The sequence below is a fragment of the Phlebotomus papatasi genome, chromosome 1 (assembly GCF_024763615.1).
Source record: "Phlebotomus papatasi isolate M1 chromosome 1, Ppap_2.1, whole genome shotgun sequence".
Taxonomy (NCBI): Eukaryota; Metazoa; Arthropoda; class Insecta; order Diptera; family Psychodidae; genus Phlebotomus; species Phlebotomus papatasi.
The window spans coordinates 26,583,980-26,597,839 of record NC_077222.1 but is presented as its reverse complement, the minus strand read 5'-3'; the positions used below and the strand labels follow the sequence as shown (position 1 = coordinate 26,597,839).

At 33.5% G+C, this 13,860-nt stretch overlaps 1 protein-coding gene across 1 annotated transcript in view; it reads left to right on the top strand.

Moving 5' to 3' along the window:
• The window catches only part of LOC129798331 (autophagy-related protein 2 homolog A), a 42,626-nt gene that overhangs the window by 12,231 nt on the left and 16,535 nt on the right, over positions 1 to 13,860 (top strand). Inside the window, exons 2-4 of the mRNA XM_055841438.1 lie at positions 1,351 to 1,672; positions 6,938 to 7,774; positions 12,488 to 13,753. Of these exons, the coding sequence (XP_055697413.1) occupies positions 1,351 to 1,672; positions 6,938 to 7,774; positions 12,488 to 13,753 (2,425 nt within the window). The remainder of the gene's footprint in view (positions 1 to 1,350; positions 1,673 to 6,937; positions 7,775 to 12,487; positions 13,754 to 13,860) is intronic.

Genomic DNA, 13,860 nt, shown 5'->3' with positions numbered 1-13,860 from the left:
TTACGTCAGAAAAAAATGCATAAATAGTTACGAAATATTTGCCTATTTTTACACTTTTTTAATTCTTTGAATGTATAGTACAGTACGGATAAGAGCCTTGTCCTGCCCCCCCCCCACCCCCAATTTGGCTTTTAATAGTTTTTGAGTTTTATAAGCTCATTTTTGTATTAACCCTCTAAAAATGAGCAGTAAAACATCAAATTTGAGAAGTAACTAAATTTACAACTTTAAAAGCAATAGAATTTTCATGAAAGTTTCGATCTTTATGAATTGAAAAATTAGGCCCATTTTTGGAAGGATTTGGATTTTTTACTGGTCAAACAAAATTTTTTGCTGTATAAATATATGTTTTTACTTTTCATTTGTTTTTGAATTTTTTTGACGCTTCTAGGGGGGGGCAGCTGCCCCCCCTGCCCCTAGCTGGGTACGCCCATGCCGTTGAATCATTCCTTCTAACAGTTTTTCAGGGTAAAAGATTAAAAGGGCTCTAGAGAGCGTATTTCTCCACCGAATAGAGTCTTATTTGGAGTCAATGGGAAGATCTTGGAATTTATGAAAAATCTGAATTGGTTCCAATCGGTTTTGAAGCGGTAATAAACCTATGCAAAAAGTATAAATAATTTTTATCAGAAAATCAATTGTATTATTCCTAAGCTATTATAGGCGATTTTTTGAGTAATTCAATCTCTTCAATAAATCTGTCATGAGTTCAAACATTTCGCAAAACTGGGATGCTTTGCCACTACTTTTTATTCATTTTTTTCATAAATTTAACTTACGAATAAATCTTTTTATTTGTGTATTTCATTTTACAAAGTCGCTCTTATGTACAGTCTGGTAAAGTTCTTCGACAATTAAAAAAGGTTTTTTCTATGTTTTTTTGACATACAATTTTAAAGATTATTGCTCTTTCTTAGCATATGATCAAATTTTGCATAAATTTACACCACAACTATTTCTTGTTCTCTAAAAGTCTATACAGTAACTTCTTCCTGATCTGAAAATGGAACATCACAAAAAGCTTCCAAAAATATCTCGAAATCAGTCTTGAAGCAAGTGATCTTTTTACGCCTCTAAAGTCTAAAAATATACCATCTTGCACATTTTTCTCTATCAAAGTTCTAATTTTAGGGAATGAAATTGGTATAGAAAATTTTTAATCTACAAAGTAAAATCGAAAGCAATTGGACTTATTTCACTTTTAAATGACATGTACGGCAATATGGTAGAAAAATTGCACGACAAAGATCGAGAGCTCTGATAAATCCCAATAAATCTACTTCAAAATGCAATTAATTTTATTTAATAATTCGTTGTTTTTTTGTCTGGTTTTCTTTGGTGCTTTTTTAGGCTCTCAATGAGCTGTGCCAAAGTCAAGGATGGGGACTGGAAGTTATTGAGGGCTATTTGGGCTCTGTCACGGTGAATATTCCATGGAATGCTCTCATGACGGAGGACAGTTTTATCGAAGTGTCGGGTTTGTATTTGGCCCTGAAGCCCAAACCAACCACAAAGGAGGGTCAATCGGTGCTGGAATCAATGTGGTCCTCCATGAGTAGTTCTATGCAATTGGCACAGGATTGCATGGATCGAGATAGTGAAAATATCGCCCAGAATGTCCAGATGAGCGCCATGGAAGGCATAGAGAGATTCGCCCAGATTATTGATAATGGTGAGTAAAATTACTCAGTTCAAGCTCCCAAAGGAACAATATTAGCAATAAAAAAAAGAAAAAAGAATAATAATTAAGAACGCAATTTGACTTGAAGGAGACTTTTATAAATTGATTAGCTTAAGAATCATTTACATAGTTAATCAAATCAAAATTGTTTGTTTAGGTCGAGGTTCTTTAGCCTCTTTTCCTATGCAAAAATTCAAAGAGAAAAATTATTTTTTTTTATTTTGCACACACTCATTTCCAATTCCTTTTTCTTCCGATTCACTAACGATTAATCATTCAGTGAAACTTTTTATTTGGGGTTTTAGTTGTCTTGTCTCTCACAGACAATGTCTGGATTGATTGCCAATAATGGGGCTTTTACTTGGGATTTATTTTGCAAAAAATGTTTTTCCTAAAAAAAAAGATGAGTCTAAGCCTCTCCTTTTGTGTTTATTTAAAAACAAAAAGAATGGGCCGATTTTGCATTGTTCCGGAAAAGAGAAAGAATGTGATATGATAAAACGATAAAAATGAATATATAGAATTAAATTTAGATGTCATATTGCGTGGTGGGTTTATTGTGACTCCAAAAAGCTGTTATGATGATTGATTATTTTGCGGGTTGATTGACTGCTGGGGTATTCTATAATCGATAACCTGTTTTGTTTTGATTAATAATCCGCTTAGCTGTTTTTATGCAAATTAAATTGAAAAAAAAAAATAACTTCCTTTTAAACAAAAGTTTGTTTGCTTTTACTGAATTTTATTTAGCATTTTATTTAAATATTTTTTGTTTTTGAATTTAATAATTTTCGATATTTCCTCTTTGTTTAGTATTTTGTCTTGTTTTTATTGGTTTTGATAGAATAAAAGAATGGAATTAAATCTCTCTTTTTGTAAAGGAGTTATTCATGAATTTGAGGTTCTGTTTACAATTTTCTCAATAAATGCAAAAATCTGAAAGCATTTTTTACATGATTTAAAAAATATAAGAAATTGAAAAAATATATATAATATTTAAAAACATGTTTTATTAGTGTTATGCCCTACGCACAATAACTTTTGTTTAGTAAACAAGTTTTTGACATTTCAATGAGAGTGAGTGAGATCTAGATCTAGTCATCTCGCTCATTCTCATGGGAAATTTTGAAAACATGTTTACAAACAAAAGTTATTGTGCGCCAGGCATTACTTACAATAGCGATTAAATTATTAGGTAAAAATTTCTCTAGAAAACAGATTTAGATATTTAACTACACAAAATAATGGACTTACCTTTTAACGTTACATTTAACATAACCTAATATTTTCCAAAATACAGTAGACTCTCTCTCAATTGGGTATTTGGGGCAAAATATCATCTGCATTATCGAGAAATTCGGGCATAATACTTTTTGAAAACGACTTTTTGTTCACCTACAAACCCAGAATAAATTTACTTACTCATGCCTAGCGCACAATTTTGTAAATCTGTTTTTGAAACCTCTTATAAGAATGAGTGAGATAACCAGATCTAGATCTCACTCACTCTTCTTGAACTGTCAAAAACATATTTACCAAAGAAAAGTTATAATAATAATAATAATAATAAACATTTATTCATGCCTCAAGCAAAGCATTTTACAATTAAGGGACTATACAAAAAAAGAAAGTAAAAGAAAAAGAAACTTATTGTGCGTTGGGCATAATGCCCAACGCACAATAACTTTTGTTTGTAAACATGTTTTCGGAGATTCCTGTGGGAGGGAGTGAAATCTATATCTAGTCATCTCGCTCACTCTCATAGGCAGTTTCGTAAACATGTTCAAAAAACAAAAGTTATTGTGCGATGGGCATAAAAGCACAATAACTTTTGTTTTGTAAACATGTTTTTGAAATTTCAATGAGAGTAATTGAGATCTAGATCTAGTCATCTCGCTCACTCTTATAGAAAATTTTTGAAACATAATTACAAGCAAAAGTTATTGTGCGCTGGGCATAATGCTTGAATAATTGAAAATTCCACAAAAAATTCAATGATAAACAAAATCGATAAAACTAAATATTACAGCAAATTTAAAGATAATTGCTTTAATAGACAAACTTAACCTAACCTGAAAATTGTCAATAAACTTTTTTGAAAGCCACTCAAATGAGAAAGTAGCCCGATTAATACAGCCAATTGAGCGAGAATCTACTGCAACCTATTTGACCAAAAGAGATAATTAGGCCCAATGTTTTATTTATAGAAAAATATGCCTTCAGCCAAATTATTAGGACAACTACTAGAATAAAAGACTCTATACTTTTATTTGATAAAGAATTTGAGGTCATGTATAACCTCATTTAATAAGAAGTAGGTTTAAAAAAAAAGAAATTTTCAAATCATTTCCACAGCAACGTTCTTGCTGTGGATTACTGATTAAAAATTTCTCCATGAGACAGATAAAGAAATTATATTGAAGAAAATATGTTCCTAATATTTTTAGAGTTTAATGTTGAAAAAGTTTCAACTTGCCTTACATAACCTAATATTTCGGAATAACTTATTGGAGAAAAAGAAAACCATGCAATTGTCTAAACAGAAGTGAAAACTTTAATAATTTTGTTCTTTGTGCTTCCGTAATTTTTTTATTACTAATTTTTATTTTTCATTAATTTTCCTCTGCAGTGTTTTTCATTTTTTTTAATGAAAAAAACTTTACATAGAGAGAAAATAAAAGTATTTAAATTATAGCTAAGACATAAGGTTTTATTTATGGCGTAAATCTCAGCTTTCTGTGAAAGCTTATTAATTTTTTTAACAAACGGAATATATTGTAGTTTTATTATTATTATTATTAAACTTTTAAGGCTTTGTTAATATCGCCTTTGGTTTTGAGTGCTTAATGAATTTTGTGCATTTTTTAAGATTTAGTGTGTATGTAGAATCTTGATTGTTTATTATTATATTATTATTGTATTTTATGTTATATTGTAGTTTTAGATCCAAAAACAGTGGCACAGCACAGACAGATTTTTTTAAATTAAGTTTTTTTTTCAAATTTGTCATTGACGAGTCTTGAAGTTGGTGTTGCCTTTTTTATGCTTTTTTATTTAATTTTTGAGGGCTTTTGCTTTAAATATTTAGAGTGGTTTGTTATCACAGAAAAAAATATTTCGTAAAATTGTTCGTAAATTCCTATTGAGGACTTAACACTAACAAGTTCGTAAAAGTTTGTGCTTTTTTCGTAAACATTGTAAGAGCATATTTTGTACTTTTTCAAACATTTGTTTGTAAATGTTCGTAAACACACAAAAAATGTTCGTAAAATTTTGTAATTTTTTCGTAAATTTTTGTTTGGCAAACGCGGCAAACGACAAAATTTTACGATTTTTTGTGTACGAACGAACATTTACGAGCAAATGTTTGTACTTTGAAAAAAAAAAAGTTTTGTCAAATTAACAAGACAAGTTTGTCAAAAGAATGTTCTTCCATACAGAAGACGGATAAGTTTTGTGAAATCGGTGGCCGACTCGATCTTGTCAAAAGGTTGTTTTCCCATATAAAATGCGAGGAAAGTTTTGTCAAATTGGTAAATAACATCCTTTTGAAAAAATTTGAACACAATTCATTTGTTCGTTTTACAATACTTTTTTCAGAGTAATAGAACAAAAAATGCTCGTCAAGTGATCATTTTACGAACAATGTTTGCAAAAAAAGTACAAAGTTTTACGAACTTGTTTGTGAGTTATACGATTTACAAGCATTTCGTAAGTCCCCAATTGGAATTTACGAACAATTTTACAACATATTTTTTCTTTGATGTTATATTATACTATAGTATGCATTTCGTCTCCTCAATATGAAACTTTTCCAAGTACATTTGCTTTGCATCAACATTTGTTACTAAGGAAGAACACATCATGGCGCGTCGTAGTCTACAATGATTGCTGTTTCTAAGAAAATGCAATTAGAACACTTTTATTTTTAAGAGATAATTTGTTAAATATCGAACACCAAAAAATCGAAAAAATAGTTACATAAACCTTGTAAAAGGGCGTGTCTTAAAATTGTTAAGAGGCGGTACTTACTCTTCAAGTTAAATATCACATTCTTGAGCAAGATTAAAAAAATAGGTAAAATTTGCAGGAAATATTGCTGAATTTTAATAATTTATTGTAACTCTGAAAAAAATCGTTAAGCAACCAAACAGATCTTGTAAAAATTTTGTCGAAAGGATGTTGTTTACTAATTTGACAAAACGTTTTTTCACGTTTTATATGGTGAAATATCCTTTTAACAAACTTCTTACAAGATCCAGTTGGCCGCCGATTTGACAAAATTTTCCATACTCCGCATGGAAGAACATCCTTTTGACAAACATTTTGTTAATTTGACAAAACTTTTTTTATCAGTTATTATCAGTTTTTTCTGTAATTCTGCTGTGTGGACTTAAATTCGCAGTCTGTAAATGCTTGTAGTTTTTAAACAGAGAGCATATACACGCGCCAACGTTGCACAATCTTGTTAGAAATCTTTAAAGAAAAAAAAAGCAATGTTTACATGGCGATTGTTGATATTGTAGCATTTTGCCAATCTAGAAGACGTTCACTCTTATGATTTATTCTGATAAAGAGAGCTGCAACTTTTGTTTATTTTTGCGATGAGAACTAATTGATAAACACCTCATTGCTCTATTTTCACATTAAGTTTTTACAGACGAAAGAGGCAAGCAAAAAGAAAAAAAAAATCAGTAATGTATTATGAAACATCGCCCACGAGGCTCATCACATTCGCTGTTCCAAGTGCGTGCTAATATTTTGTAAATTGTAAATTTGTTAATGTTTAGAGTGGAATGAAACAAAAATTATCATTGGAAAAATATTGTTAGATATTTTGTCAAACAATGCATATGGAGAGTAAAGTCAATGGATATACGTGTGCGTGTGGTTTTTCTATAGAATATTGGCATTTTGGTGATTTAATTGAGGGTACGGCTATTTGAGATAAAATGTGAATATGGTGAATAAACGAGAATTTTGTTTGTTATTTTAGACATTTCAAAAACTATTCACCAGAGGGAAATTGGAATATGTTTTTTTTTCTAATAATAGATTTATGTGTATTTGATGAACAAAGAGGACAGTTGGTAGAAATAAAAGAACACACGGAAGGTATTTTTATTGTCTACTGAAAAATACAATGATGAATATATTGTATTTATTTAAAATTAATTTAGTTATGGATATTTGTTAGAAAATGGGGATTTTATGTGGTTGGTTTTTTCTTTGTTTTATTTTTCTTGGCGTCTGCAGTTCTCAATCGGATAAAGGCAAAATTTGTTGATACTGTGGTACGATTGGAGTATGTATTGCCAAATAGACAGAGAGGAATTGCAATTGTGGTAAAAATTAAGAAGATTGAGTATCAAAATGAAGTGGGTGGAGATCAACAAGAAAGTTCAGATAGTGCAAGTTCTGCTCAAGAAAATGAAGGATCACCTTCGTTATCGAGAAAGAAATCCTACTTTATTTCTACACATGCTATTCATCACATTGTACTGGAAGATATTACATTCTATACAGAAGAATTTCTTCTGGTGGATGACAGTAGAGCCACAAAAAATCAAACAAGGGCACCAAGTGAATCCCTGAGTGAAATTAATGAACAATTTCACAGTACAATTTCCAGTATGTCATCCACAATGCAAGAAAGCAGAGAGACATTCCTGAGTGAGGATCGGGAGGAGGTTGGGCATGAGGATGATGATGAGGTAGGAGTTAAAATGGTGACAAGTGGTGAAATTCTCATGGGACGCCTGAAAAATCGCCAAGAAATGCGTATTCGCATGAAACAGTCGGAAAATGTTCCAGGACCAAAAGTGGAAATGGATTTGAATATTGGAGCCTTTGAAGTCTTTCTGTCTCCACGGCAACTTCATCTGTTACTGTGTCTAAGTGAAAGATTTACAGGAGATGCCACAAATGTACCACAAACAACAGAAGATGATAGTGCATCAAGTGCTGTGAAGCAGGACACACGACAGGTGCCTGTTGCAAATGTTGCACTTTCTGCAGCGACACAAACAACACCATTCAATCCAATGTCTGGTGGTGTTGGACTGCATCAAGGATGGTCGAGCAATATTTACGGTGAGTCCATTCTTGACATTGCCAATTTGTCCCCAGTACAATTCCATTCTTTTTACAAATTTCCTCTTGAATACAATAAAATGGGAAGAGTGCACCCAATGCGAAAAACACGTATACCTCGAGAGTTTTCAAGATAATAAGACATGCTCCCATATACACAATATTTGTTAAATGGTATGAGTATAATTTGCATTAGTGCAGGTCAAGATGATTCAAGTTTTCTCCCTCACAAAGAAATATTTATTTTGTATTATATTTCGTGAATATGCAAAATCTTATGTGTTTGGTGACACTTTGACTATTATTTACTCTTATTAATTGTGTGTAGATAATAATTGGGAGTGAATGTCTCTGCTTGGGAGAAGAAAAGTCCATTAGAGACAATTTTACACTGGTCGTCACTGATTTACGAACAGCTCAATGTAAAAATAGAAAGAACACTTGGATTGTATTTCACGTAAAGTGAAATTACTTTAATTTTTCAAGGGTTATTTATCATCAAGTTAAAACCGGCAACAGTGTTGTTTTCATTTTAGAATATAACTTAGTCACAAAGTTTTCTTGACTAGAATAATACGTTTCGTAATAATTGCGCGTTGTAGTGCGATAAGCAAAATATTCATATATCACGTTTGTAATTGAAGTGGCGCAAAAGGGTGGGAATTCTTTTTGTGTCATTTTTTTTATAGACAATACTTAATATATTATGTAAATATTATCCTCTGGAAGTAGCAAGAGGGAGCAAGAAATATTTGTACTTGTTTCTCACTCTTATACGCAAGTTTAAAAACATTTTTAAAATGCAAAAGTAATTGTACGTTTACCATTTTCCCCAACGCACAATAACTTTTGCAAATATGTTTTTGAAACTGTCTATGAGGGGGAATGAGGTAACTAGATCTACTCTCTTTGAAATGTAACACACAAATTTTCAGAACAAACGTTATTGTGCGTTGGGCACTAGAGTGATTGAAATGTACTTAAAGCTATCTCGCTCGCTCTTGTGAATACAGCACAATTACTTTTGTTTTGTAAATAAGTGTTTGACGTTTCAATGAGAGTGAAAGACGTCTTAATATAGTCGTCTCGCTCACTCTCGCAGGGAGTTAACAAAATGACTTTTGTTTCGTAAACATGTTTTCTAAATTACCTTTAAGAGTGAGCGATATTTAGTTTTTAAATCTGTATTTTATCGGTTACACGGTCGTAATGCCGAAATTCAAAATCCTGAAAAAGCCAAAATCTTGTAAAGTAAAATTCTGAAAGACAAAATCCCGAATAGGTCGAAATCCCGAAAAGCCAGAATCTCAAATGGACCAAAAACCTGTAAAGCCAAAATTCCGAAAAGCCAAAACTCCGTAAAACCCAAATCCTGAATGTCCAAAATTTCGAAAAGCCAAAAAGCCAAAACTCCGTAAAGTAAAAGTCCCGAAAAGCCAGAATCTCAAGATTTCAAAATCCCGAGAAGCCAAAATCCCGAAAAGTCAAAGCCCTGTAAAGTCAAAATCCTAAATGTGCCAAAATGCCGAAAAGCCAATAAGCCAAAAAGCCAAAAACTCCGTAAAACCAAAAATCTCGAAAGGTTAAAATCTTGAAAAACCAAAATCTCGAGAAGACGAAATCTCGAGAAGGCAGAATCCCGAAAAGCCAAATCCCAGTTAGGGTAGAATCACATTGACAGTAAAATGCTCACCGTCACCGTCAAAGCCCTTACCGTATTTCGTTAATTTACGCATTTTCATTGCAATTCTTACGCAAATTTTCAATTATCGTGTTACATTATCTCATACTCGGTGGCCCTAGGTGAAAATAGTATAAGAAAATTGAATAAATAAAGCGAAAATGCGATAAACGGTGAGCAAAAAAACTGTACGAAAAACGATAGCAAAAAAATCCTACAGTTTTTTTTTGCTTACCGTTTATCGCATTTTCGCTTTATTTATTCAATTTTCTTATACTATTTTCACCTAGTGCCACCGAGTATAAGACAAGGTAATATCGTAATGGAAAATTTGCGTAAGAATTGCAATGAAAATGCGTAAATCAACGAAATACGGTGAGGATTTTGACGGTGACGGTGAGCATTTTACTGTCACTGTGATTCTGCCCTTAAAGCTAAAATACCGAATGGGCCAAAATCATGAAAAAACAAGATCCTGGAAAGCCAAAAATCCCGTAAAGCCAAAATCCTAAAAACTCAAAATCCCGAAAAGTCTAACTCCCAAAAAGCCAAAATCCTGTAAAGCTAAAATCTAAAATGGACCACAATTCCGAGAAGCCAAAATCCTGAAAAGCCAGAATCCCAAAAGCCTAAATCCCGAATTCTTAAAAGTGTTGGAAAATTATTTCATAAATATTATTTCCCGTATGGTTGCGTCCTGTTCAGAATTTTGACCATTCGTGATTTTGGCTTTTCGAGATTTTTATATTCAAAATTTTGGTTTTCTTGATTTTGATCGGCATTGTTCTATTTTGTTCTCATTCATTTGCTCTTAATATAGGGTAAGATCGGAATCATGTTAATTTTTGGAATTTTTAGATATTCTCACTGTTTCAGATGATCAAAGAGAAAAAGGAAACAACGAAGAAGTATACCAGACTTTACATTTGAGAGTACTTCTTCGTGGTTTTTTCCCTTTGCTATCTAAAACTGTTAGGAAATCTCGAAATTTCAAATTAAACATGTTTCCAAATTACTCCATCTTACCCTAGGTTAGCAGTTTAGGCTACTCGATCTTCCAAGGAAAGTGTTCGTAGTCGTTTCCGAGGCATTCCCATGCAAGATCCTAAATTTTCTTCACTAGTTTTTGCCCAGATTTGCCATCTTTCTTCATTCAAGCTCTGAATATAACCGTACTATCAGAGCTGTGATCTTTCAATACGAAGAAGTATCTTCTCGCTCCTCAAATCCTTGAGAACGTCAATGTTCTTCAATTGATCTTTACGAGAAATTTTTTTAGGCACTTGATCTTAAGATCCACGATCTTATTCTTTCGGTCACCCTTAAATCTTATGACCATAAATTAGATTATTAACAAAAAAACCTAACTATTTGGTATATACGATCAGTGATTCAGTGGTTTCTGCCGTTTATATGATGAGATCGGTAGTGAAACCGTTCGGCAGCCGGAACTAAGCATAATTGTGGAGAAATTATATTGAATTGAATGGTTTTGAATTGAAAAACCGTTCTCAGCCGAACAAGAATTATGATGGATTAATAAACGAAAAAATATTTTTAACAATTTCTTTCATTTTTGGATAGTTTTTGGGCATCATTAAGCCTACCATTCTCTCCAGTATATGAGGAGCTCAGAGCAAAAAAACGCTATTTTAATAGGGAAATGCATACGACTTAGAGTTTTTTGTTCCGAGTGCCTCATATATGTATTACCAGGAGAAATCGTACGTAATATTGAAGTTTTATAATCCAGAGTAAAACCGCTCTAAGTAAGAAGGTTTTTTTTCCGAACCAATTTGATCAAAATGAGTATTTTCATTCACTAATTTACCAATTTAATGCGATATCACAGCATTGGTATAGGGTAATGTGTGGTATTTCGGGACACTTTCAAACAGCTGAACGACTTCTCAAATTATTTTTTTCTTTGTTGATACAAATATTTATGTTCCTTATTCTATCCAGAATAAGATTCTTGCTAAAATATGTTAAAAAATGCATAATTTTTTATACAAAATAGCAAAAAATGTAAAAAAGCAAGAATGGTATATTTCGGGACAGTTGTGTATTTCGGGACAGACGAAAGTCGCTATTATGCAAATAAATTTCACTGAGCCTAATTATTTACCTTTAAGTAGAATGTCTAAATTTCATTTTTTCATAAAAAAAATTGTTTAAATTTCACTTGTAAAGTGGCTTAAATCGAAAAAAATCCGCACTGTTGTGTTGACATCTGCAAAATTGACCACACTGGAGGTTTTGTAAAAAGTGGAATGTGTTACTCACAATTCACGCGTATTTCACACTTTAAATTAAACAAAATTTCAGAAGTTTTATGTTTATCTGATACGTAAAGACCTTAATATTTCATATATAACTTCAAAATAATAAGAAAACAAATATTTATAGGATTTTTGATGTGTCCCAAAATACCCATATTATGTCCTGAAAAGCACCTTGTCCAGAAATACCACACGTTACCCTAATCAAAAAAGTGGCGAAAGGAAATTAGTATAGTGCTCGAATACCATTTAAAAAAAACAAAAAAAATGTCTCGAACCTTAAATGATTTTTCGGAGGATCAAATGTGATAAGAGAATATATATAATTCGATTAGAAAAATTGAATGTTTTCTCTTCAAAAAACATTCTAGACAGACTAACCCCGGAGGAAACATTTTTAACATTTTTTAGGCTTGACTGAGTGTAAAAATATATTTAATTCTCTGTGATTTTCACTCGCGAAGTATACAATTAATTGTTAATCTCTCTGAAAAGATCGAATTGCGGAAATCATTGCATGGGAGCTTTTACTTGGATCATTGAAGAAATTCTTTTAGAAGGATTCCCGATGGATTCCGCAAAGTTAGAACATTTTGCAGTATCTTTTCCTTTAATCACTGAACCGTAAATTTAGTGCTTTCGAGGCCCTTAGTTATTCCAGATAACGCGAATTAGCTTTTTAAGTGGAAACGGGGGGAACACTACACCATGTAGCCTGTACTGATACATTTTTTAACTGCCTTGTCTTAGATGATCCGGCAAAATCGTGTCAACAAATTTTCTACTCAATCGCCGAACCACAGAATCCCGCAAGTGGGAATATCTTTGATTCTGTGATGTCCTCCAGTAGCTCTATGACGAGTTCCATGAGTTCGGCCACGAATTGTGGGAAGAAGGGCAGTGGCCTGGATGTTGATAATTCCCCAATATCGCGTTTTGCAATGCGCGTGGCATCGATTCTCGTGATGATCCTGCACGATGATGTGCTACTGGAGAGTGGTAAGGATCAGCCGTGTGTGCCTCTGACGGCTGAGAGTGTGGACAAGATGAAGATGCTGGCAGATGGGTTGTTCAGTCGTTTGCTGGACATGGATCTTGATGCTGAGAATGTGGATGAGAGGCTGAATGGGGTGCTAAGTGATCATCATTTGCGTCTGTGGTTGACACCGGTGATTGCTGAGGGGGATGAGCAGAGGAATATGAAAGAGAATGTGATGCAAGTGGTAGTGTCTGTGGCTCGTGGGCATTTCAAGGAGATCCTCACCGATGTGGCTGTGCCTTTGTTAGAATTCCATCGGGAGGAGACATCCATGGGGCTGACCAGGCGTCCGGATATTGTGGTGAATGTCCACAAATTGGAGAAGATTCGACATCGTGGTGGTGCTGTACGGTATTCACTGCCAATCACAACGATCAATTGCATCCTGGCTAGTTGTCAAAGTGAAATTGATATTTCGATCTATGATCGACTGAAAGCGGTGCTAGATGATACTCTATTCGATGACGAATGCCGAGGAGTATCATCCACAACAGATCAAACTTCAGCCACCACAACGACTCTCGTGGTGGCTTCTCAATGTGCTGATGTTAAATTGCGCTTCCCCATTCCTGACCTTAGGCCTCTGCATGATCCCCAAAGAGTGCCCTGGTGGAGGCGCAATGTACGTCCGGATTTTCTTACCCTGCGTCTGCATGGCTTCAAAGTGACCAATGTGGCCACAACTGGTTACAAATTTGAGGCCAGGGAAATTGAGATGTTCTACTGTGAAAATGATAGAGCTCCAAGCATAGGGATTGGAAGATGTTCTCAGAGACTCGATGCAGAGACACAAATGCTGGATATTCCAACGGTACTGGTCGAAGTGATACCCGAAGAGAATGATACGATGAATCTTCTCGATCGATTGGAGAGGGAATCACCTACGGATGCAGCCCAGAAGAAACCAAATCCAACGCCGTTTAGTTCAAAGAGGGTCTGCCGAGAGAGTGATACTCCGCACAAGAAGAGTCCCAACGGTAAGTTGAAGACTCATTTGAAAAAAAAAATTACTTTTATTTTTGCAAAGTAGGCTTTCCAAAATAATTCTTTCCGGACCGTATTATGTTTCAGCAAGCCAATTTCA